Source organism: Lottia gigantea (genome assembly GCF_000327385.1).
Source record: "Lottia gigantea unplaced genomic scaffold LOTGIsca_169, whole genome shotgun sequence".
NCBI classification, from domain to species: Eukaryota; Metazoa; Mollusca; class Gastropoda; family Lottiidae; genus Lottia; species Lottia gigantea.
The window spans coordinates 203,854-231,198 of NW_008708117.1; the positions used below are offsets into that span (position 1 = coordinate 203,854).

The window sequence follows — 27,345 nt, forward strand, 5'->3', positions numbered from 1 at the left end:
AAAATGGTTTCGAGGATACGGAAACTGATTCAAAAGAGAGTTTATGATATATTATCACATAAGAATGGAACACTCATTGTATTTATCGGTTTAATAATAATTATTGTATCAGCTTTTCACTTTGGCGAGGTATGTCGGTTTGTTGATAGTTAATGATAATGCAATTTTTGTTATTTTGAGAACAACTTGCTGTGGGGTAGGAGGCGTTTGTCTTTTTACAGCCGAATCAGAGATTCACAAGAGTCACAAGATTCAGACTTTCCCTGTACATCCTAAATGTTACACTTTTCTTCAACAAAAACGAAGAAGGTAGCCAACTCTCCCCATCCATATGTCAAATATAGGCCTATGCCAAGTTAAATATAAGTTAATTTGTTATGTGCATGATGGACTATTTTAGTATGTAGATATTTGACGGAGGCAATTATCTTAAAATTTAATGTTAATGGGGAGGAATCTGTTGCTGCAATTTCCTACCAGGTATCACTGTTAGTGATGTACAGATAAAAGAAACACGGTTTTTTGAAAATAACTGAGCGAGGTGATCTACGACTGAAATTGACGTCATTCACCTCGGACATACAGAACATAGCGAATGATTATTCAGTTTAAGGGTCACATTGAACTATCTCGATATGTAGAGTATGATTTTATATCCTTTTTCCATGTGAGTGAAACACGTTTCAAAATGACTGATTTATTATGGGGAGAATAGATTTGGAAGAACTCTTTCAGTGGGTAATGATCTCACTGAGGTTGAGAAGCACTGCTTTAGGGTATATTAATTATGTCTCTGATTTTGAATGGTCAACCAAACATGAATGCATGTGGACAACTTATTGATGTGCAGATTTTCTAAAAAATACCGTCTGCTATTGCAATCGATCATGTTCATTTCCTATGTTATATGTTTTTAGGCTGTCATTGAATGGAGTCATGAAAAATATGCTACTGTTTTTAATTCTTACAGTGACAATATTGGTTCAAAGTCATTTAGAAAAAGGTAGGTGAAAGCACATTTGGAAACCTTGCTAATTTATGAATTTATGACGTTCTCGCATAAAGCTTATAAACCTGTTTTTGAAATGATTTTTCCATCAACATAAAGGGACAGGTTAGTTATTTTTGGAGGTTGATTTGGGTGTTGAATACAGTCTTCAGCACTATCAAGCACTTCTGAACATATTTTTCAAATATTCAAGACCCTAATCAATCCCCAATAATGGCGAATCTATCCCTTTAGGTAGCTTGTTTGTAAAGACCTTTCAATGACTTCTTACAATTTAGATCAATCTTTTCATGATACAGGGTAGTGGGCTGAAGCCATGAAGTTTTTCTTTTCCATTCATTTTTTAATTTTAAGACTTTTTTCCCCAAGTGATTCAAAGAAACCAATCAACCATCCTACTAATTTGGCTACATTCTGTCTGTATATGATGTATAATTTATGATGTAAGCTTATGTGATATAATATGATATCACTTTTATTGATATCGATAACATTTATTCCTAATTGATATTGGATATTGAATTTTTGTTTATAAACGCTGTGTTTTAAAGTGTTCATAATAATCATTATTTAGTGTTAAACATCTGTTACAATTCTTGCACTGTTTTATACTATTGAACTATTTTATAGATGGCTTCATGCATGTGATATTTTTATAGGTCATGTTATATTTGTCCCATTGTTATCATATATTATGTTTATATAGATATGGTATATGGCTGGGTCATCTTACTTATCTATATTGTTATTATAGATTATGTTTACCAGTGCCTGTAGATGTTGTTATTATAGATTATGTTTACCAGTGCCTATAGATGTTGTTATTATAGATTATGTTTACCAGTGCCTGTAGATGTTGTATACATGGGTCATGTCATATTTGTCCCTATTTTTATTATAGATTATGTTTACCAGTGCCTTTAGATGTTGTATACATGGGTCATGTCATATTTGTCCCTATTGTTATTATAGATTATGTTTACCAGTGCCTTTAGATGTTGTATACATGGGTCATGTCATATTTGTCCCTATTGTTATTATAGATTATGTTTACCAGTGCCTGTAGATGTTGTTATTATAGATTATGTTTACCAGTGCCTATAGATGTTGTATACATGGGTCATGTCATATTTGTCCCTATTGTTATTATAGATTATGTTTATCAGTGCCTATAGATGTTGTGTACATGGGTCATGTCATATTTGTCCCTATTGTTTTTATAGAATATGTTTACCAGTGCCCATATATTTTATACATAGGTCATGTTATATTTGTCCCTATTGTTATTTATAGATTATGTTTACCAGTGCCTTTAGATATTGTATATAACTGGGTCGTGTTATTTATCTATATTTTTTATTATAGATTATGTTTACCAGTGCCTATAGATGTTGTATATACATGGGTTAATGGTACTGACCCTGCCTTGTTAAAACAACTCAGTCAGTTAAGATATGAACTGAAAGAAGAAATAACTTCTACACAGTAAGTGACAGACATCCTTCAAGGGACAGTTTGACCAGTCATACCATAATCTCAGAAACAGGAAATCTTTAGCTAAGCTAATCATTAATAATGTTCACAGCTCAGCGTCGAAATTTGAGACTTCAAATCCATGTCTGTCATCTTTTCTAGAGACTCTGTCATATATAAAAAATATATAATATACTGATATAGAAGTAGAAATTGAAATTCATACTGATGGCGAATCTGTCCCTTTAAAGCCGACTTTTAAATTCATATTAAAACAAACCATAAAAGTTGTTTTACCACCAAAATTAAACAGATTGCTGATGCAATCGAGAAGATGTGGTTATACATCTTTAAACACTTTGATATACAAGAAATTTTTATTAAGAAGTTTTGGATTTTTTCCCTTGACTCAAACGATGACCTTTGGAACTCAATAAGTAATTGATATGATTAATCAATCATATTTTGATGATACCAAATTAACTTTTATACATGAAAAAGACTATTTTTTTGTACTTATGTCTGCCATGAAATTTGCAGCCTTTTGGATGACAACTCTTTTTATGAAGCTTTAACTTTATTGTACTTTTTAGAGAAACCAAATGTACTTTCCATAATTGTGTCCCATCAAATTTGGTTGTGTTAGATCCAGTGCTGAATGAAGAAATATCCTTGTTAAAACTTCAGACTATGAACAAATTATTTTTAGAAGCTAATAAAATCTTTAATGTACATACGCCAAACGAACCAAAAAGAAATTTTACTTTTGTACAATTTAATGAACAAATTGGTAAGTATGTTGATATCTCTGTAATTATGTTCCATCTTGTTTAGTCATTAATAAAAAATGAGGCTACATTGAAGGGTTTAAGATATGTTAGTTTTGGTGTATACTTTGATATTGCCCTTTTGGTCGGTCCGCTCACATTTGGCTTGTGCTCACTCTACAGGCTACAATTCTTTATGGATTCTTTTGTGGCTCGATGATCTTTTGTGGATCAATGTCATAATGATGATCCCTATCGATTTTCATGATGATCTGATAATTTTTCACCGAAATATTGTGTCAGACTTAGCGTTTTCTCTCTATTGGCTATATAGTGCAACTGTGCTCACTCTACAGGCAACGGATTCTTTTGATTTTTATTTTGTGGGTCAATGTCATTATGAGGATGATCTCTATCGATTTTCATGATGATCTGATAATATTTCATGGAAATATCGTGTCTGACTTAACGTTTTCACTCTATTAGCTATATAGTGCAACTCGTGCTCACTCTACAGGCTACAATTCGTTATGGATTCTTCTGCTTTTTTTTTTGAGGATCAATGTCATTATGAAGATTTTCGTGATGATCTCTGATTCTCACTGATGGCTATCTTTTTATGATACATTGATGACTTGTTGATGTTACCATGATGTTCTACCTCTTAAGATCTAGTGCTTCTTTTCCTGTTTTTTTTTTTTCATTCCATTGTACTAATGACTGGGGAATGAATTTGAGCAACTGGTTACAGGCATTCTACCTAATTGATAGCCCAAGATTATCGCCTTTCAGACAGGATTCTCAACATCAAACCAGTTTGATGTTTGTTGCTGATTTTTTTAATGTCAATGTTTGTTATCTTTGTTTGACCCTCCTTACGAAAAAGACAAGGCAATCATTTCATGAGAATCGTCATAGTGGAAAACGACTGACTGGAGATTTTGCTGCTATGTCTTCTGTGTAGCCGCAGCCGTCGGTGAAACTCTGCGTCAAAAATGGCTGACCAAAACCACTCATGTACCTGCAGAATTATATATACATTACATTTTAAACAATCGGGGTTCTTCACGACGTATTGACCCTATAAAGTACACACATGTCTATCACATGTTGCGTATGTGACACTTGACAGTTTTTCTAAATAGGAAGCAACATAACTCTTCTTATGGAATAGCATGTTTCAACAATTTGGATATTTTTTAAACCGCATGATTTTATCGGGAACGGGAATATGCGGATAAACGAGGCGCCACTGTATATATTCGCTCAAATTTTGTTATTCACAGATGTATGTACTTTTTTTTTCAGTTGATAACTTTACCTCAAAGTATGTGATATTAGATGGCAAAAATACATCAGTTTCCAAAGTGTTTTATGTAAGATTTCTATGCTTTGTTTTTAAGATGGGTTCCCTATTTTCATTTATGAAAATAGAAAAGCTAATACTTATATCAATAGAAAGTAGAGGTGTTCTAATGACTTGGAAAAATACCAGTTTGTCTCATTTGTCCATTTGTCCATTTGTCCATTTGTCGTAAATTAGAAGAGAATTACCAGCAGAATTTTAATGAGTGACCGATCTAGAATGGTCAAAAAGCCATAATGTATGATATAAGACATACCAGACAATCATGTTCACTCATATAGCTTTGAGTTGGGTGGGAATGGCATTGAAAAAGCGTCTAGTTGTTCGGATGGGACAATAAACTGAGGCCCTGTGTGCCCATGAACGATAAGATTCCTCTACAGTCGGCTAATGCTGCTGTCCTGGCAAATTCCCCTCATTGCACACTGCATGGCATTGCCTGTATACAGTAGGATATAGTATATAGTAGGACGTAAAACTCCATTCATTTACGTTTTTTTATAATCCCTTTAAAGGGACAGATGCACCATTTTGGAGGGTTGATTTGAGTGTTGAATATATAGTCTTCGAAAGTACTAGAAATATAAGAAAATCGCAAAAATTCCTTTAAAAAAAATAGGAATTTTACTCACTATTTCTATGTATGTCTTTTCTACTATATCCAGAGATAATTTTGGACACACATGGATTTGAAGGCTCAAATTTAGACAGTAAGCTGTGAACATTGTGTCTGATTAGCTTAGCTAAAAAAAAAATTCCCAATTCTGAGACTAAGGTACAATTGGTCAAAAAAATGGTGCAACTGTTCCTTTAAGGGAAACTGTATGATTGATATTACTGACTATTTTCAGACTAGTGATTTAACTAAACAGTACAGTATGGTATCAGAAGATATTATTCTAATGACAGGTTTCCCCCATACTTTAACATCAACAGAATTAAAGCAGAAATTACCGGAAAAATATCAACCTAGTATTAGTGATGTAAGTTATTCTTAAACATGGGTTCCCTTATTTTCATTTATGAAAATGAAAATGCTAATACTTAATAGAAAGTAAAGGTGTTCTAATGACATGGAAAAATACCAGTTTGTCTCACATGTCCATACTTAATTCATAATTAGCTAAATTAGAAGAGAATTACCAGCAGAATTCCAATGAGTGACCGATCAAGAAAAGTCAAAAAGTCTTGTTTGGTTTTTGTTAATCCAGACTGTACATACATGGACATTTCTGATTGTTTATAACTCTTAATCATATTCAATAATATAAGGAAAACCCATCTTTAAGTTTTAAACAAATGTAGGCCCTACTATTGTTAAACCTTTTTCCTAAACACCATTCAGATCTACAGACCTATTGTTGGAAAAAATTGTCTTTTTATGCACTTCTTATGACTTTTCGGGAGCAGTGATGGCTCACTGAGTTAAATGTTTGGATGCTTGGTCACTAACATTAAGGGCCAGGGCTCGGGTTCGATTCGGGCAGGGGGCAAGATAATACGTTTGGATTTTTCAATGGTGTTTGTTTTCCCACTGTTAGTGAGGCAGGTCTAAAGAGCTGATATAGAAAAAGTATATGATCACCAGATGGGGCATTGTGCTCTATGTTCTATGGGCTACAGGTTGTAAGTGCTACAGGATGTGTAAGTGCCTAGACAGTTGAAAATTGAAAAGGAGTAGGCTGTTCCTACAAAATTTATCATTGCACAGTAGGGCTGCATCGATTCTTGTAGTTGTGATTTGTTACACTATACGATACTCATCTAACAATACGATTTATTGTGATAATTATCGCGATTCATTTATTAGGAAGGAAAGAGAAAACATTTGTAAAAGTTTGTCACTATTAAGCACTTGAGAACATTTAGAATAAGGGATTGTGAAAAAAATCTCAATTTTGAAAGTCAGAAATATAATTTTTGCAAATTTTGATGTGAAAGTCATACTTGAAAAATGAAAACATGACACAATTTCTTATACACATAAGGATTATGTGTCATTTGTTATTAAAGGGGGCTAAGAATTAATTGTGCCGATACAACATGATTATTTTTATCCAACGCAATGCATCGATAAGACGGAAAGATTCGCGGTTCATCGATTCATTGGTGAATTGTTACAGCCCTATTGCACACTGCGTAGGGATGCTCGTCTTTGTTAGCCCAAAATAGATTTAGCTGTAATTTTACTTTTTTTTTTTTTTTGTAATGTAGATCAAATTACATATTGATATTGGTGTAGCAGTATTAACAGTTCCTGATAAAATTCAGTTTAATTTTATATTAGAGGTAAAGTAACCTCAGATTTTTCAACCCAATTTCCCCCTTGTCAGTAATGCAGGTCGGAGGGGCTGTCAAAGAAAAAGTGTTTAAGAAAAAAAAATGTTCTAGATCAAAAATTTTTTTTTCATTTGTTTAGTTCGTTAAAAATGATATTCTTGTATCCAGTGAAATATAGCTCGTGGAATAAATATGGTATTCAATGGGCGGTATTAGATGGGCGGGGCAAAAGGCTGACATTTAACGCATGTGCATTAACGCTGAAGATGGCGTCTGCTAGGTTTGCCTCTGTCAACGTTGAAGAAATAATTAAAAGCGAACCAAACAAAAACACAGAAAAAAAGACTAGACTTGATACCCAACTCTTTCAAGACTTTCTCGCATCTAAATTTGTAGTATTGGTAGAAGGAGTACGAGATATCGAACATCTTTCAGAGAAAGAATTATTTATTTCAATTTTCAACTTAGTTGACCGGATAAATAGGTTATCCAATGGCAAACTCGTGGATATGGTTTTTATGCCATCCGTAGCCATAGGATATCCATATATCTTGTGCTTCTATGCCTATGTCTATATGTCTTACAAACAGTTTATTTGTCTTATGTTTGACAGTTACAGAATTGCTCAATAGATGGTAAAACACCAACATTTTCTACAGCTAATTATATATGGGAACTCAGAGATGTAAGTCAGTTAAGATTTTCAGTAATAAATGATGCACTCACTAAATTACATCAAACATTTTGTCATTTTGCAATATGGATCCAATATTTATATTTTGTTAAAATATGTTTAAATATATATGACAATGTTACTGTGAAACATTTAATGTATTTTGGTGATTACAGTAGTAATCTGATGTTACAAAGTAATCTGATGTTTTTTGGGGTTTTTTTTGACAGTTTTCTAGAGGAGAAGATATTGCTTCCAGTAGATTTGAAGATAATGAGGTACAGTAATGTGAGGCTATTTATATCTATTTTAATACAAGATAGATAGAAATTATCAGAATTTTTTTTTGTATACCAGTTTTGATTTTGTTTAAGATGGGTTCCCTTTTTTCATTTGTGAAAAAAAAAATGCTAATACTTATATGAATAGAAAGTAAAAAAAAATACCAGTTTGTCTCACATGTCAATAATTAGTTCATAAATAGCTAAATAGCTAAGAAGAGAGTTACCAACAGAATTCTAATAAGTGACAGATCAAGAAAGGTCAAAAAGCCTTTTTTTGTTTATCCAGACTGTACATACATGGACATTTATGATTGGTTCAAACTCTTAATTATATGAAAGGAATTATGCAAGGTATTTCTCCATCAAATAATTGCAACAAAAACATTAGGTTCAGACAATGCTGATGATGGAATTTGAACTAATCAAATCTTTTCTATCTAAAACAGGAATTACGATACTCTATGAGATCATTAATGCGTTTTGCACCCTGGGTACATCATATATTTATTGTTACTAATGGTCAAATACCATATTGGTTAAACATGGATAATCCTCAAGTTACAGTTGTCACTCACGAGGTATGTAACAGTTTTTTATACTTATACTGCAGCATTTTCCGTTTGTTGAATTGAACCTTGAATATATGTAAATAGTCTTCATAAATACTAAAACTGTAGGAAAATCGCATAATTCCTTCAAAAATACCTCAAATAAGAAATTTAACTTTTTTTATTTATTTTGTTCACAAGCTTATCTTCTCTCTAAAATTTTGGGTATCTTAAAGTCGAACGCCTTGTTGATATAGTCTCTGACACCAAGACATCTTCCGTCACAGCTGTGTGTAGATGAAGTAGGACAGGATGATTGAGTCTACTGTGAACATTATTACTTTTACGAGCCCAGAACCAAAAAGTGAAATTACCAAATACAAGTTTTCATTGCCCATGATATCCTCCTGAGTAATTTATTCTTGTGACCAGAAATTCTAAAATTGTAAGCCAATTTGTAAAAAATGATCGAAATGTTTCAATTTTCATTTTTGTAGGAACTGTTTCCTAATAAAAGTCATCTACCAACATTTAGCTCTCCAGCAATAGAGGCTCATATCCACCGTATACCAGGTTTATCTGATAGGTTTATCTATATGAATGATGATGTCATGTTTGGTAAAGAAGTTTGGCCTGATGATTTTTATTCTCAATCTGCAGGCCATAAGGTACAGATTCATTCAAACTCAAAGTGATTGTAAAGAGGTTTTCTAAATTCTTTATGTGTATCACGGGCACTGATAGCATCCATTTGAACCATTTCAATCTGACATTGTGGTTCCTGATATTCCTCTAAAACTAAGTGTTTGATGACGTCACTAATCACAAAGGGGCTTATTTGATACAAATAGTGACATCATCTAACACTTATATTGCTTTGAATTGCAGGAACAACAGACATCTGATTAAAAACTGGAATAGTGCAAATAGATGCTATCACTTGTCAATTGAGAAAACCTCTTTACAATCCCTTTAATAATTGGAAAATTCCAAAGATTCCAAAATTTGTTAATTTTAGCCAAAATAGTTTTCCTGGTCTTTTATATAAAAAGCCAGAAAGCCTCCTATACAATCCCCGTAACTTATTGTTTCTTTCAATAATTTAGGTTTATTTAACTTGGCCAGTACCTAATTGTAATGATGGTTGTCCATCTAATTGGATTAAAGATGGTTACTGTGATAAAGCCTGTAATAATACAGAATGTGATTGGGATGGTGGTGATTGTGATGGTAAGTCCAATGTGCAAGTGGGACTTTTTTTTTTAAAGTGTTGTACAAAGAGAATTTCCCCTTGTCTGTGATGCAGGTAAGAGGGGTTGACGTGGAAAAAGCGTCTAGTCGTTCTGATGGGACAATAAACCGAGGCTCCGTGTGCTACAGACTGTTCATTTTAAAGATCCTTCAACAGTTGAAAATCAAAAATGAGCAGGCTAATGCCGCTGTCCTGGCTTAATTTCCCTCATTCCACCCCGCATGGCGTTGCTCGTCTTCATTAGCCCACAAGGTGCAGAAAATTAGGACGTAAAACTCCATTCATTTCATTTTTTACAAAAAGAAAACTCATGAATCTTTAGCATTAAGAGGGTTTAATTTTCACTTCAAAATTGATCTTTCACAAGCTGAGGGAGGGGGCCATAGCCAAATGTCCCACCTCCTAAATACGTCACTGCCTGGCGTCACACTGGCATATGGATATACTACTCCTTTCTTTAATTTCTGCAACGTTTATTCACATACACATATTATCAAGCACAAAATAATAATGATAACTTTTTATTCATCTTTTCAAATGCATTGATTAGTTACCCATGAGGAAATTTTATATATTATGTGAATGATTATGAATGATCAGTTAGGGTAGGGATCCAATATGAATATGGCAGAATTTTGGGGAATTAGTGCTAATTGTGCATTTATTTAATCCACTAACTTTTATAAGCAGTTGCCAATAATATAATTTATAAATATGTCATTTGTAGGTAAATCAGGAGTTCAACTGGGTGCTGGTTTCCATGCAGGTTATGATACTGCATCTTTTGGTAAATATTATTTTCATTTTGGTAGTTCATTAAAGGGACAGATGCTGCATTTTGGTGGGTTGACTTTATTATCACCTAAAAGTCTTCAGAACTTATGGAAATGTACGGAAATCGCATAATTCCTTAAAAAATATCTAAAACTTGAGATTTTACTCACTATTGCTATATATGTCTTTTAATATATATCACAGAGTATATTAAATTGGTGAGTCATCATTTTAACGTACAAACGCATGGATTTATAGGCTCAAATTTAGATGGTGAGCTGTGAACACTATTACAGTATAGCTTAGCTAAAAAAATTCCATTTTCTGAGACTATAGTATGATTGGTCGAAAAAATGGCGCATCTGACCCTCTAAACATATTGGAATCATAATTCACGAATCCACAAGATCAGCTTAGGCTCCGCCCACTTAGATACAGTCGTTAATCACCACAAACAACCAAACAAAATGACCCCTCCAATCTTTCTGGATATCTTTTGTCTGCATTGTATGTACACCTAAATATTATTTTGTCAGATACAAATTGAATCTCATGTATGACACACGCTTTGTAGCTGTGTTGTTTATTGGTAAAACATGGCGGATGATTTTGAGCAGCTGTCAATCATTCTTGCAGATCTTTGAATTATGTCAGAGCTACTGTATCTACAATGTATCTGTGGGTTAGAGACTTGCGCGATTAACCCCTGCATAGTGAGAGATATGCCTGCAAATTTTTCAAGTTGGTGATACCAGTCAGAGAAGCTGAAATGGAAAATGGTTAATGTTTCAGGCTATCTATCATCTTTTCATAAAGCAGAGTTCTGCTAAAGCAACAAGAACCTTGGGTCTAAGGGTCACAAAGTCCTTGTGGTCTCCAAGCTTAAGGGAGCTATTGAGTGTTAAAGGAATACTTTCTCTTAGAACAAATACATTGCAACAGCATCCCTGTATAATCCAGTAAATCCTTAAAACAAAGTAATTATTGAAATTGCTTTACCAATTTCTAGCTTTTTGCAATAATTACTTGTAGTTTCTGAATAATTACTTACTTAGTTCTATTGATTTATTGGATTAAACGGATTCTGTTGTTTATTTACGACATCAGTAAGTTCAACTGATGAATATACACTCTTATAGACCAAGTTAAAAAATGTAGATTTTATGTAAAAGGTAGTATTCCTTTAACAGCATATTTAATGGTACCAATTTCTTGAATTTCAGCTGCTTATTGTAATACTGGTTGTGCTAATACCTGGATAGCTGATAGATATTGTGATACTGTAAGTACAGCTCTTTTATCAAACATAATAAGACAAACTGTATCATTTTATTACATCATCAATGATCTTAATGAAATGTGAGCCAATTCGTGAGTCAGAATGACCCTTTTTGCGATCAAATATTTCCAAAATTCAAATTTATCACAAAGATCTGCGAATCAAATCAAATTTAACCACTTGAAACCTCGTATATGCCATATTTGGTCATTTTGACATTTTGGTACCGTTCGAAAGCTTGTAAGGGGCGGATCTTGTGATCAAAACTCTTCTTAGCTTGATTGTAAATAACTCAAAAAGCACTAATTAAATAACACATATATAAACAGTCAGATTTAAAACCTCGTAAAATATTATATTATACTAGGTTCAATGTTCCTTTTTCTGCAGATGAAAACGAAAAACCTCATATACTGTACTATAATACGAGTAATTGATTGCATAGGTCAGAGTACTCAAAGTGTTATACAAGGTTTGAATTTCAAAGAATGAAAACCACGTATAGCGGTAAAAGAAATGGTAAATAGATTTTAACAAAATACGAATTCAAATAGTTTTTTGCGTTTTTCTCGAAAGGTAATTATACGAGGTTTCAAGCGGTCACCCAGGATTATACAGCCAAATTTAGAAATATATTGAAACTCTCATCAGTCCCTATAATCTTAACCGTAGTTGCCTGTTTACCGGTTACACATTAGCACAATAGATACCCGAGCAGCCGTTACTAAGTGATGTAATACACCGTTAACGTCATCCGCTTTTACTTTTATTACTTGGAGTTCAGGGTATATGACATTATATTTCTTTTACATTCAGGGTTCAAAGGGTTAAGTAAATTAATGTCATTGGCAAGATCAACCTAAAAGATGGGTTTCTTTATTTTTATGTCAAATTAAGCAAACTATTTGAGTAATTGGTGTTTCTAATGAATTATCATGTATTCTTTATCATATCGTTATGTTCTTATTACACATTATTAATAGTTTTAACCAATCGTAAATGTCCAGGTATGTACAGTATGGATAAACAAAAAAAGACTTTTTGACTCATTCTGCTGGTAATTCTCTTCTAATTTAGCTAATAATGAATTGATTATGGACTAACTGGTATTTTTCCAAGTCATTAGAAAACCTCTGCTTTCTATTCATAAAAGTATAAGCATTTTCATAAATGAAAATAAGGGAATCCATCTTTAATTCTACAACTTAAACATCATAATTTGCTCCAAATTTCAATTAGATACAAATAAAAACTGAATTAGATTAGCCAAAACTGAATAGAAAATCAAAATTATAATTGAACCCTGATGTGAGCATGATGATATTTCTGTTTTTTGATTGCTTATGTACACATGTAAATTGACAAAATCTCAGACAAGTAAGAATTATATGAGGATTTCTGAGTTATTGCCCTGAGGTCAAAACAGGTTCAAATCAGTATGAAAACACAATACCAATTGACAATATAATTGACAATTTCAAACTGTAATATCATTTTATTTCTACTGACCTGGGCATATCATATGTTGAGTGTTTAATTTGATTTCCTTTTTCAGGCATGTAATGTGAAAGTGTGTGGCTTTGATGCTGGTGATTGTGGTGTGGAACAATATGGAGATTTGTATGGTATTATGTTATCTAAGGATATAAACACTTATCACATACCAGTTGGTAAGTATCTTGGATCTTACAAAATGGCTAACCAGGGAACTGGTTTTCACAAAATTGCATTTAAAGGGATAGGTTCACCATTTTGGGAGTTGATTTCAGTATATGTAAATAGTCTTCAGAAGTACTAGAAATGTAAGGAAATCGCATAATTCCTTTAAAAATATCTCAAACTAGGAATTTTATATGGCAGAGTCTCAAGAAAAGAAAAAGAGTCGTCTTTTTAACTTTCAAACAAGGATAATTCTGGACACACATGGATTTGAAGGTGCAAATTTCGACTGTGAGCTGTGATCTCTATTACTGATTAGCTTAGCTTGAAAATTCCCATTTCTGAGACAAAGGTACGATTGGTCAAACAGATTGCGAACCTGTCCCTTTAAGATAAATCTGATTTGGTTGATAGATCTAAATTTTGTCATCAAATGACTGGAACACTAAAATCATCTTTGTGTTAAGGTTTTTTACGAAACAAGCCCCTTATTTGAAGACAGAATCCAGAATCAGATTGTAGGTCATGCAATAAGAGTGTTACAATTATCTCATCACCCTCAAGGAAAACGTCAAAAGTCATTAGTATAAGTCATCTGTGATCATTAAACCATGCTGTAAATGGGTACCAACGATCTAAGAAATACCAAGATGGCTGCCCTTAGCAACAGGTAAAAGGATCAGCAGATATATGCTGTTTTCATTGAAGAAATTCATACCATATTTGATTCACTACAAGACATAAATTTGAATTCCAGGTATAACAGAAGCATATTTTAATTTAACTGAAGTATTTAGTATCAATGGTACTATAACTCAAGCTTTATATAATATCAATAGTGTTATACGACAAGTAGCAGTCTCTAATAAATACCATGTATTAACTATAGTACTATTGGGTAAATTTAATCAAACATGGCTGAACTTTAGTTTACATGGTCATACTGGTGAGAAAGAAAATACCTTTTCAGTAAGTAACTTAGCAACACAAGATTTAAAGGGGTAGTATGCAAAATTTATATTATAAAAAAGATATGGTTAATTAAACTTTTTTTTAAAGTTTTAAAGTTTATGGCAGGATACTTTAAGGTAAAATTTTCAGACAAGTAATGGGACATTTCTCTAGATTGGGGAGTATAGTTTTCACAAATTTGAGTGAACAAATTTTTCCTACTTACTTAAAAATCAGACTATCTTTTAGAATGGACATAAAATTTGAAGTCTCAAACTTGGTCAACAAGAGTACATATTCATCAGATGGACTTAATATGTGGCATGACTAAAGAATAGAAACGCTTCTAAGCATGTTTCAAAATTACTCAGTTTAATGAATTATTACTTAAATGTTATGGATTTATTGAATATAGAGGAATTCTGTTGTATAGTTTTGACGAAGTCCACTGATAAACAAGGACTCATTTTGACCGAGTTTTAAAATTTCAATCTTTTGATCATCCTAAGAGGTAGTATAACTTTAAAGTATTTCATTTGGTTTAAAAGCCGCTTGAAATGCTAAACAATGAAAATATGAATGACCAATCTTATGGTAAAAAGGGCCACTTTTCATTATTTTTGGGCTGAGGTCACATTGAGACTTATACTTATCTTGTTCACAAATGGTAGGCTTAAAGCACTGAGGTTAAAAGCTAAAAAGCTGGACGTTCCAAAAGGCCCAAAAGCCATGGGATAAGGTTTAGTGCCACACTCGGAGCTGTTCACAGTTCTATTTATTGTCTGTGTACAAAACAAAGCAAAAACATCTACATTTGTATTTAATCAGATTGTATTTAGTAAACATGTTTTATGCCATGAATCTTCCTTCAGACAAATTTCACAGTCTCAGTTGATACAAGTAAAGATCTAAAACAAGAAAAGACTGTAACCAGTAATAAAACAATGAATGAGTCTGATACTGAAGAAGAAGAAGACATTGTTATCTTGCCAGCATTGACTGAAAAAGAAAGGTATTGTTAAAGATTGAATGCCTGGTGTTTTTTTCTAATAAAAAAACACCTCCAGTGTAATTTAATAAAGCTTCTATCACGGTCCTGATCTAATGTTGTTATTTTTACCCAAACAAGGCGTGTCATTCAGGAACTGTTTCTTGATAACAAGAAAGAATTGTGGGATAGCAAAACCCAAAGTGACACTCATATTGCCATAATTTGGCTTGAACTATCCTACAAAGAGGTCATCGTGCTTTGATTGGTGAATAATTAGAATGAAATGACGGTGGAAAAGGTGAGGATAACTGATTGTGCAAGCGATACTTTTCCCAACAATTTAGTGAACTTTTCAATGTAACTTTTATTTTGATGATAATTGTGATAATAAATGATAACCGTGATCTGATTGGTCAAGTGTAAATAGCACCAATCTCATTTCAACCCCCGCAAAACAAAGTGTAACGATCTTAGTTTAATACAAGTTGATAAGACCATATCAAAACCTGTATTCAGGAAACAATGGATATAACTATACTAAGTATGACTATGTCTTTTGATGTTGTAGAAAACCACAAATTAAGATGGGAAAAGAAGATATGTTAAATTTTATGGACAGAGATTTTAATAGTAATAATACTCAATTACCTACAGAAATTATATCTCAATTATATTTATTAGAAACAGAATATAAAGCTGGTAAGTTTGTTATATTTATTAGAAACAACCTATAAAGATCGTAAGTTTGTTATATTTATTAGAAACAGAGTTTAAAGCTGGTAAGTTTCTAATAGTTATTCGAAACAGAATATAAAGCTGGTAAGTTTGTTATATTTATTAGAAACAGAATATAAAGCTGGTAAGCTTGTTATATTTATTAGAAACAGAAAATAAAGCTGGTAAGTTTGTTATATTTATTAGAAACAGAACATAAAGCTGGTAAGCTTGTTATATTTATTAGAAACAGAAAATAAAGCTGGTAAGTTTGTTATATTTATTAGAAACAGTATATGAAACTGGTAAGTTTGTTATATTTATTAGAAACAGAAAATAAAGCTGGTAAGTGTGATATATATATTAGAACAGAAAATAAGGTGGTCAGTTTGTTATATATATTATTATTTATTATTTTTTTTGCAGATGAATTAACAGCGAAAGGATTCAGAAAACAGCTTCAGAAATTGAAATCAAGTCTTCTTTCACCCAGTGATGTGAAATTAAACAAGGTCTTGAGAAGATTATTGTGGCTGGATAATGAAGACTTTGAAGATTTGAACAGCCAGTGGTATTTAAACAAAAGTCAAAGTGTAGATAATCACATTGGTTTACCTTGGGAAGTAAAAAACATCATGAAAGACATTAAAATTGTAAGTCTGTATGTAAAATCATAGATAAGCCACCTTAGTTGCAGGTCTATGGAGGGTTTTGTTCAATAGATTATGTAGTGATTCCGATGCAGTTTAGAGGGGTTTATTGTATAGCCAAAATTTTAGGTTCTATAACACAGTCAGTTGGTTCTAGCTAGCTAACCCTAGCAACAAACATGACGTCATTTGCTTGGTTATGTTGAGCCAATGGTGGCTGTGGGTTCCGATCTTGATCGGCGTGTGTTAGTCTGATGACCTTGAATAAGTCATCTTAACTCATAATTCTAGTCGACCCAGCTGAAAATGGGTACGGATAATCCAAGAAAGATTAATGCAAAGAGGTTTGGCCAAGGACCAGTTGGTAGAAAGGATCCTTAATTGTGATCCTAAGTTGTTATCCTTGTTAAATATAGTTGTTTCTTTCTTATTCTGGGACAGGTCTTGATTTGACCAATCAGACTTCTAGTATCAGTATAGTATCCGCATATAGATACCATAGTTTATGATATTTCCTACAAATAGTTTTCAGAAATGTTTAGAAAATCCACGTAATCTTTAGTTTTTTTATGTACCATTTTAGGTTTCTGAAGATAATGACTATGGTACTCCAACACATCATGGTCGAAGATTGTTAGACACATTTGGTGATTCCTTACGCCATGTCAATAAAATTTATAATAAAGCTTTTGGTTTTGATTCGCGGAAAGTCCCAGCTCATATGCCACATATGATAGATAAAAACATCATGGCAGAATTACAAGCAAGGTTGGTGCAAAAAGATTAGGCTATGTTCTTACTTTTAGCCTTAAGGGCATGGCTGTTTAAACTGGTTAACGGATGTGCTATAAATTACTTATAACAGGATTGACAAAAGTGTAACAGATGGGGAAGTGAACTTCTTGTTATGCACATACATCAAATACTTCATTTTTGTTGCAAAACCATTTTGTGGCCAGTGTTTACACAATAAATGAATGCCATTAAGTTCTGTTTATTATGGAATATGTAGTAGGGTGGAACTTATAGGTCAGTTATGATCAGTGCAAACAAATGTCTTTATAAACATTTATAGAGTAAAACCTGCTGTTACTTCAATTTAAACTAGTTATACCACAACTTAGCACCACCCACTTGTTTATACACAGAAAGATCAAAGGAAATTTTTTATATCATGTTATGATAATGTTAACTTACTTGGATCCATATTCTTCAGGTTTCCAGAAGAATGGGATGTGACATCTTCCCATAAAATACGACATCCTAAAGACATGCAGTTTGCCTTTTCCTTCTATTACTATGTAATGGGGGTAAAAGATGAAGTGAATTCCAGTCAAGTTTTTGAAGAAATTGATACTGATCATTCAGGGTAAGGTACATCTTGATCTTTCAAGGGTATATGTTCCTCTTTGTCTTTGGACCTTTGATTTAGCTTGTCAATAAATCTGGCCCTACCAGTTCCTCAGTTATTTGTAGTGTTTCTGGAAGATGATTGAATTGTGAAATTTTCACAATGTCCATTAGCCAGGTATTATATAAAACCTGGGTAAAAACTGAGCGTAATACACAAGAATATACTGTATATACATTACTCTATGTTTTCAGTGTTTTATCAGATAGAGAAATCCGTACACTAGCAGCTAGATTGTATGATCTACCTTTATATTTAGAGGTATGTTTGTCTCTATTCGATTAATTTTACCTGAGTCTTGGCAAGGGAAATATTGAATCTGGCAATGAATGTCATAAATTTCATATGATATAAGCACTCGTTTAAGCTCCTCTTTGTTGTGAATAGATTTGGATGTTCTCTATATAATAATCACATCATGAGTTGCCAGAATTAATATGTCCTGCACATTGGCAAGGGAAATATTTAATCTGGCAACGAATTTCATAAATTTAATATGATATAAGCATACAGTCATGTGTACAGGTCAATAAAAAAAATCTTGAGATTTGCCTTGAAAAATCGGGAGATTTGTTGAAAAATCGGGAGATTTTTCCAAAGCGCGTAAATTCATGATTTTGAAACTCCAAATTGTTTTTTTTTTTCAAATAAGCATTATGCCTTAATTAAAATTAACAAATCTATAATAGGGATAGGCTTACTCAGGCAAAATAATTCTAGAAATAGTGCCTGATATTTTAAGTTTAGAGGCCCAAAAAATGTCAAGGTGAAATGGTGTGAAATGAAAACAAGAAAGCAAGCATGATCCCAGCCCTCTAAATTTAATGGTACCGGTAGGCCTACATGTAATACCATATTAAAAAATCAGTATGTTTTGAAAGCAATATTTAGTAAATAATATGTACTGGCAATGTTACTTTTTCCAAAGGTGTATTTCATGACATCTAAAATATCTCCAGTTCAAAACAAAGAGGATCTTAAACGAGTGCTTATATCATAAGAATCATAAGAATAGATTTGGTTGTCCTCTATATAATAATCACTATATAAGCTTGTAATTAATTTTACTATTTATTCTTCAATAGCTACTGACTGGTTTAGAGAATTTATTCTTAAACTGTTCCAAATCAATAGCACCAGAAACACAAGACGAGTCAGTGACTGAACTCTACTATGATAAAAATATGGTAAGGTATTGTTGTATTTGTATTGCACAAAGACTTATATAATTATGTATTAGCACTCATAGGTACAGTTTTTCAACTCAAGAATATACTATTATTTTTATGAGAATTGGAATAGCAGCCTCAAAATAGTTCTGTTAGTCTTAGAATGTCTTTGTGCTGATAAAAATATAAGCAAGAGCACACATTATGTCTTCATAATTTGTTTTTACAGAGGAAAATTTTCAGCCAAAGTCCCTTTAAAGAAACGAAACACTATCTACATATACAATTCAAAGGTATAACAATGACTATAGTAATTCATGTATTTCAGCCACAAGTAACAAAATATATTTTATTAAACTGTGAAGATTTTACTAGTTTGATCAAAGAAAAGTTTAAACCAGTTGGGAGATACAAGTAAGATGTAAAATTGTTATGTTTTAAAGAAAGAAATAAGTATTTGTTACAATGATAACAACACAGGTTCACAAGGATCCTTTCTACCAACTGCTCCTTGGCCAAACCTCTTGGCATTGACTATCTGTACCCATCTAAAGGCGTAGTTTAGAAAATATCAAATATATTGTAAATTATACCTGAAAATATTTCTAAAGTACGCTATTTATATTTATGTATCGTCTTGATCAAACTGAATTTGTTTGAAAAGGGTTAAATTAAAAACTGTACTAATTGTTAATTGAGCAGTTTAACCTAGTTTTGGCGTTAAAAAATTAATGGGTGGATTTTTTTAGTTAAAACTTTCAGATATGTTAAGGGACACATTTCTCTAGATTTTGGTGTGTAGCCTAGTTTTCACAAATTTGAGCATAAAAAAATTTTGATAAAAAACAGAATGCCCGTTTAAAGCTGTGTTGACTGGCAATAGGAGGAACGACAACTGAAGAATAAATGAAGTAATTTTTTTTGTCCACTGATATACTTATAGTCTTATATGATATACTATATAGTTAAAAAGTTGATGAATAATAAAGAATTTAAGTTAAATATCAAATATAAATATAAAAATGATTTATTCCATATGAACACCCTATTATTCTTTCAGATATACAATAACAGAAGAAGATGAAATAGCATTTAAAATGATAAAAACTAATGTATCTAGTGTTGTTGGACAATTAGATGACGTGCGAAAAAATCCAAAGTAAGTTTCATCTAATACTCCTTTCATGCTAATTTTGAGCAGCTAGGTCCTAAATTTTTACGACTATTAATGGGTCTGGCCTTGCCTGACTAACTTTGTTAAGGTTCTGACTTTCATGATGCATTGTCTTAATTTTCATAATAGCCAGATGTCTGATTTTAATTCTGAATAGTGTTACAGATAGCTGAAGTTGAGCTCTATCAGTTGGTTAAGCAAATATTTAGATTATCATATCTAATTACATGTATTATTTTTTTTTTACTTTCAGAAAATTTATATGTATAAATGATAACATTGAACATGGTTCAGAAGAGGCTAAAACAGTAAGTAACATCTAAAACTCCTATTAAGTTAGAGTCTGGAAAATCTCGCCTGCAAAATGTCTTAGAATTTTAGACTTGAATAACAACTAGAAGTCAGGAGTACAAATAACAAATTTTCTTTGATATTTTGAAATATTAATTACACAGTCTAAAATCTAAAATTTGATTGTTTTCAGTTATAAAGCTTATGATTCAATTATTTAGATATTGAAAATATACCAAGTGAATTGGTGCCTACTGTCAATTTCAAATACTCAAATCTATATATGAGGACTTAGTAGTTAGATGTCAAGTATTAACTCAACTTATAGATTGTTGAAACAGGGTTACTTGACACACAAACTTCAAATGTCATGTAGGAAATGTTATGGTCGTTATGGAGAACTCCTTGATAAATACAAAAAATCTGATTCTTGCATTTTGACTGATTTGTTTGGTCAGACATGAATTGATCTAGTTGTATCTCATGATTTTGACCTTTGAAGTAGTGGCAGATGTGGCACAGGAAGCAGACCATTCATACTCTTTTCAAAACACCTGATGGTACTTCTCTTTACTCCCCAATTTTGCCAGTCTATGGAGGAGATTTTTGATTGATGGAATTAATTGTTATTTTATTATATTGTGTTTTGTTTTAGGTGAAAGCTATATTACAAGATTTTTATGAGTCTATGTTTCCAATACAATCAGATTTTGAGTTACCTAGAGATTATAGAAATAGATTCTTAAATATCAAAGAACTTAAAGAATGGTAAATATCTTGTTCATATCAATATTTTAATCCAAATTTATGTGATCTTTAAAAAAAGGCTTGGACAACTTTAAGAAAATTTCAGAAAAGTTAGCTCTATTTCAGTGAATTATGTAGCAAATTCTACAAATTATTTATTAATAATGTGTAGAATTCTATTTACTTTTGGCTTTATTATTTATAAAACCATCCGTTATATTCCAATATTTCTACTATCAGTCTCTTCTGTAAACCAGTCACACAAATTGTCATTAATTTTTTGATGAACTGTAAGGAGCCGCTGTGGCTTAGTGAGTTAGACGCTTGCTCGCTAAACTGAACGTCCAGGGTTCAATCCTGGCATAGGTTGAGATAATACCTTCAGATTTTTCAACCCGGTTTCCCCCTGTAAGTGATGCAGGTAAGAGGGACTGACATGAAAAAAGCGTCTAGTCGTTCGGATGGGACAATAAACCGAGAACCCGTGTGCTACAGGCTGTGCACGTTAAAGATCCCTCGACAGTTGGAAATCGAGAAAGGGTAGGCTAATGCCGCTGCCATGGCAAAATTTCCCTCATGGCACCCTGCATGGCGTTGCCCGTCTTCATTAGCCCACAAGGTGCAGAAAAGTAGGACGTAAAACTTTATTCATTTCATTTCATTTCGATAAACTGTAGTTTGTCATACGTTTTAATTAACCCATTTCAAATACATTCAGTTTGATCAAGAGGTAAATAGATGTAAATAGCAAAGTTTTCATGTCTAATTTACAACGTTTTTGAAAATGAAAATTTTTATAGACTGTTCCTTTAAATAAATTATATATTATATTTTAGGAAGAGTTATAGAGATTGGTTAAGATTCTGGACACATATAGCCTTAGTTTTACTAGTAATCATAACTATAGCTACTTATTTTGGCGACAAGGTTTGTTAGTATTCTTTTCTTATTTTAGTTTGTGTACTAACCAGAACCAGTTTTTCCATTTCATCAAGTATCTTAAAAATGTATGGTTATGGTCCTCAATGATTTTTGCTTTAATAGTTCTATAGCACATTCGGTTAGAGTCAGAGCTGTTGTTTTCTATCTGGACATGACTGGTAGGGCAGCTCAAATGACTGACAGTCAATATCCTCTTCAGGACATCAAGTATAAACGCTTACTCACAGCTTTACAAGAAGCTTTACATTGTGTCACTAATAGTTGGTTGCAGGTTCTAAGTTTGGCATGTAAAAGTCTGATCTTGAATAAATCATCTGTCCTCATTATTTCAGTTGAACCCAGCTTCATAAGGGTACAGATAATCTGGGAAATTTCAGTGCCAAGAGGTTTTTCAATGTCCAGATTGTAAACATAATCCTCTGTGACCAATCCATCTTCAGAATGTCAAGCTATTATGGACGTTGTACTTATACCTTGACTGCAATAGCCACTATTCTTGTACTACAGAAGTTTGTAAATGAAGTGATTTGATTGGATTGCACACTATCGAATATACCCAATCAGAGATCTGTGAACACATAGCCATAATGGTTACAGCCTTTCTATCGAGGGCTCTTATTAGCTGTATTCGCTGGCATACAATCCAATCATAGCGCTACATTCTGTGATACAAAAACAGTGGCTATTGCAGTCAAGGTATAAGTACAAAGTTCCATAATAGCTTGACATTGTGAAGATGGATTGGACACAGAGGATTATGTTTACAATCTGGACATTGAAAAACCTCTGATTAGCTGTATTCGCTGGTGTACAATCCAATCATATCACTGTATTCTGTGACACAAAAATAATGACTATTGCAGTGAAGGTATAAGTATGATGTTGGTAATGGTTTGATATTATGAATCTTAATAACTGCCTTAATATGGTTCATAATTAATTATCCCTTTCAGATTGAAGAAAAATATAAAGAATACAAGAAACATTCCAAGTTGAAAAGAAAGAATTCCAATAGTAGCTTATTGTTTAATGATTCCCCTGATTTAGATAATACTCAATCCATAATAAATGTTTGAAATGATATGTTTTTAATTATTTAATATTTATAGACCTAATGATTGTTCTTCAATATACCCAACCATACCTGATATCATTATAACCCAATAAACGCTGAAATCTGTATCTAGATATCATTATAACCCAATAAACGCTAAAATCCGCATCTTGATATCATTTTGACCAAATAAACGCTGAAACCTGTATCTTGATATCATTTTGACCCAATAAACGCTGAAAAGGTTATGACACGCCCACTTTATGATTGACAGGCCAATGTAAATATAAGGAATGAATGTGGATCTTGTAATCGTTACGGGGAAATAAATGTTTGTTTATCATGTCACAAGCAGAACATTACTCGCTACTCCGCGTCATTTGTCTTGTCACATGATAAACCCGCGTTTATTTCCCCATAATGATAACAAGATCCACATTCATTCCTTAAGTACAGCAATTCTCCAATTTAAGAAACTATTGAATAGATAAAGAGATAGCGTTACACATAATATGCCCACTTCTTCATGTTTAAATTCAAGCAGATTAATACATTAATTAAAAAATTTTCAGCTTTTAATAACACTCATTTACAGAGCATAATACTAAAAACACAACCATGTCAGCAAGTCTTTCCTAATTTATATAAATATTATTTTTTATAAGGATTTGTTAAAGTGATGTTAAATATCTGTTATATATATGTTTTGCTAAAATTGATATGTGCATTATAAGGGTTTTTTTTAAGTGTATATTTGGTAAAATTTAATGACGTGTTATTGTGTATATTTGGTATGTAAAATGTAACATTTTGTTATTGTGTATATTTGGTATGTAAAATGTTACTTTTTGTTATTGTGTATATTTGGTATGTAAAATGTTACTTTTTGTTATTGTGTATAGTTGATAAATGTAATGACATGTTATTGTGTATAAATGGTATGTTGTATCATTTTTTCTTTTTTTTTTACTTGGTAAAATGTACCATTTTGTTATTGTGTATATTTGGCAAAATGTAACATTTTGTTATTGTGTTTATTTAGTAAAATATTTTGTTATTGTGTAGATTTGGTAAAATATTTTGTTATCGTGCTAATTCAGTACGATTTAATGTCTTTTAGTGTGTATATGTGGTTAAATGTAATATTTTTGTTATTTTGTTAGTTTGTATGATTTGGTAAAATGTAATGTTTTTAGTGTGTATATTTTGAAAAAAAACGGTGTGTAATATTTATGTATATTTTGGAAAAAATGGTGCATTATATAAGTAATGCTTGTTAATGGGATGTTTTTATTCAACACTCATGTCAACTCATTGTTAATAATTCAATCATTGATATCAACTCTTTAAAGGGGTATTCCGCTTTTTTGTAAAAAGTTTTCATTATCAAAAATGTCGTTAATTATACCTGAAAATATTTCTTTAGTATGCTGTTTATATATATGGATCTTCTTGATCAAACTGAATTTGTTTGAAAAGGGTTAATTAAAAACAGAGAGTCCTGATTGTTAATTAAGCAGTTTGAACAAATTTTGGTGTTTGGATTTATAATAGCTTGATTTCATTAGTTGAAACCTTTAGAATATACAGGAGACATATTTCTCTACAATAAGGCATTTATTTTAGTGAAATCCACACTGTAATTTTCTAACAATTTTCAAAAAACATATCAAACATAAAAACCTTACGTAATGTCTTTAAATATTTTTGGTTTTTAAAAGTTAACGGCTGGATTTTTTTTAGTTAAAACTTTCAGATATACATGCTCATTTCTCTAGATTTTGGTGTATATTTCACTAATTTTAGTAAAAAGAATTTTCAACATACAGAAAAGCAGAATGTCCCTTTAAATGGTGCTGTCTGTATAAGTTAGTTTTCCTACCATTCAATTAATATCGTGGGTGAGCGCTTGAAACCTTGTACAACGATATATGAAAAATTACTTTTTGAGAAAATGCATTTTGTTAAAATCTTTTTTATTATTTTTTTTACCGCTATTCGCAGTTTTCATTCTTTGAAAATTTAAACCTCGTATAACAATTTGAGTACTCTGACCTATTCAACTAATAACTTGTATAATAGTGCAGTATATGAGGTTTGTCGTTTTCATCCGCAGAAAAAGAAACATTGAACCTCGTATAATGTAATATTTTACGAGGTTTTAAATCTGACTGTTTATGTACATGTTATTTAATTGGTGGTTTTTGAGTTATTTACAATCAAGCTAAGACTAAGAGGTTTTGATCTTTTACAAGCTTTTGAACGGTACCAAAAAGTCAAATTGACCAAATATGGCATATATAAGGTTTCAAGCTGTCACCCACGATCTTTTGGAAGTGAAGACTAGCTATTTCCAATTCACTTTTTTCATCCTCCTGCAAAATTTTTGTATCTTCCAAATTGAAAATATATATCAGCAGGGCAAATCATGTCTTTTGTGCACACTACTACATAGACTTGAAAAGAAATCCAAATCTATAGAAATCCATATAGGCATATCAAGTTGTATGAGATTTGTATGATTAATGAGAGATTATATGATCGTTATATGTATGAGTTTGTATGATTGTTATGTGTGTGAGGTTGTATGATTGTTAATGTAATGTGTATGCAGTTGTATAAGTGTTAATGTTATGTGTATAATTTGTATGATTGTTAGTGTGTATGAGGTATGATTGTTAACGTGTATTGAGGCTGTATAATTATTATGTGTATGAGGTTGTATGATTGTTACCGTGTATGAGGTAGGATTGTTGTGTATGAGGCTGTATAATTGTTATGTGTATGAGTTTGTATGATTGTTATGTGGATGAGGCTGTATGATTGTTAACGTGTATGAGGTTGTATGATTGTTATGTGTATGAGGTTGTATGATTGTTGTGTATGAGGCTGTATAATTGTTATGTGTATGAGTTAGTATGATTGTTAACGTTTATGAGGTATGATTGTTGTGTATGAGGCTGTATGATTGTTATGTATATGAGCTTGTATGATTGTTGTGTATGAGTTTGTATAATTGTTATGTGTATGAGGTTGTATGACTGTTGTGTATGAGGCTGTATAATTTTTATGTGTATGAGTTTGTATGATTGTTAACGTTTATTAGGTATGATTGTTGTGTATGAGGCTGTATAATTGTTATGTGTATGAGCTTGTATGATTGTTAACGTTTATGAGATATGATTGTTGTGTATTAGGCTGTATGATTGTTATGTGTATGAACTTGTATGATTGTTGTGTATGAGTTTGTATGATTGTTAACGTGTATGTATCTTATATTAAAACTATCCATTAAATGTTGATTTGGCATAATGATTATCTTGTTAATGATTTCTTATATATACATGAGGGTTTTTTTTATGTTGATCACATATCATGGGTTTTCTAATAAAAAGTTAACAATTAAATTATGATTATGTTATCTGCTATTTTTGGGCTACTTAAATTCTATTTATAAGTATTGTGTTACATGTTATGTGCCCCAAGCTTGGGGGACCCACCGTCTTTACAATGGCACGCTATTACGAACTTCATCTTATACCTTGACTGCAACAAGCACCATTCTTGTGCCATGCAATTTTGTAAATGCAGCGATTTGATTGGATTTTCCAATAGTGAATACAGCCAATCATAGGCCTCAACAGAAATTCTGTCAACAAAAAGCTATAATGTTTATGGCTACAGTCTGTCCATCCAGGGCTCTGATTGGTTGTATTTGCTATAGTACAATCCAATCAAATCTCTGCATTCTGTTTTACATTAAGGTGGCCATTGCAATCAAGATATAAGAAAAAGTTAGTAATAGCTTGACAATGAAGATGGGTAACCACCTGAATAGTGGGGAATCCATGTTGTAGGCCTATTTTGAATAATGTTAGTGTACAGAC

General features: G+C 32.0%; 1 protein-coding gene across 1 annotated transcript; it reads left to right on the forward strand.

The window, feature by feature from the left end:
• Positions 1–23,480, forward strand: LOTGIDRAFT_238796 (hypothetical protein; the record flags this gene model as incomplete). Its single annotated transcript, XM_009051489.1, has 29 exons — positions 1–129; positions 918–1,003; positions 2,375–2,494; positions 3,076–3,272; positions 4,558–4,625; positions 5,467–5,598; positions 6,830–6,904; positions 7,509–7,580; positions 7,799–7,846; positions 8,299–8,430; positions 8,898–9,068; positions 9,507–9,630; positions 10,380–10,493; positions 11,650–11,708; positions 13,261–13,375; positions 14,122–14,333; positions 15,188–15,327; positions 15,875–16,005; positions 16,447–16,673; positions 17,254–17,438; positions 17,887–18,039; positions 18,276–18,342; positions 19,167–19,268; positions 19,579–19,664; positions 20,311–20,409; positions 20,678–20,732; positions 21,371–21,483; positions 22,299–22,389; positions 23,358–23,480. 29 exons carry the CDS (start codon positions 4–6, stop codon positions 23,478–23,480), a joined length of 3,423 nt encoding a protein of 1,140 aa, XP_009049737.1.
• Between the last annotated feature and the right edge of the window lie 3,865 nt (positions 23,481–27,345).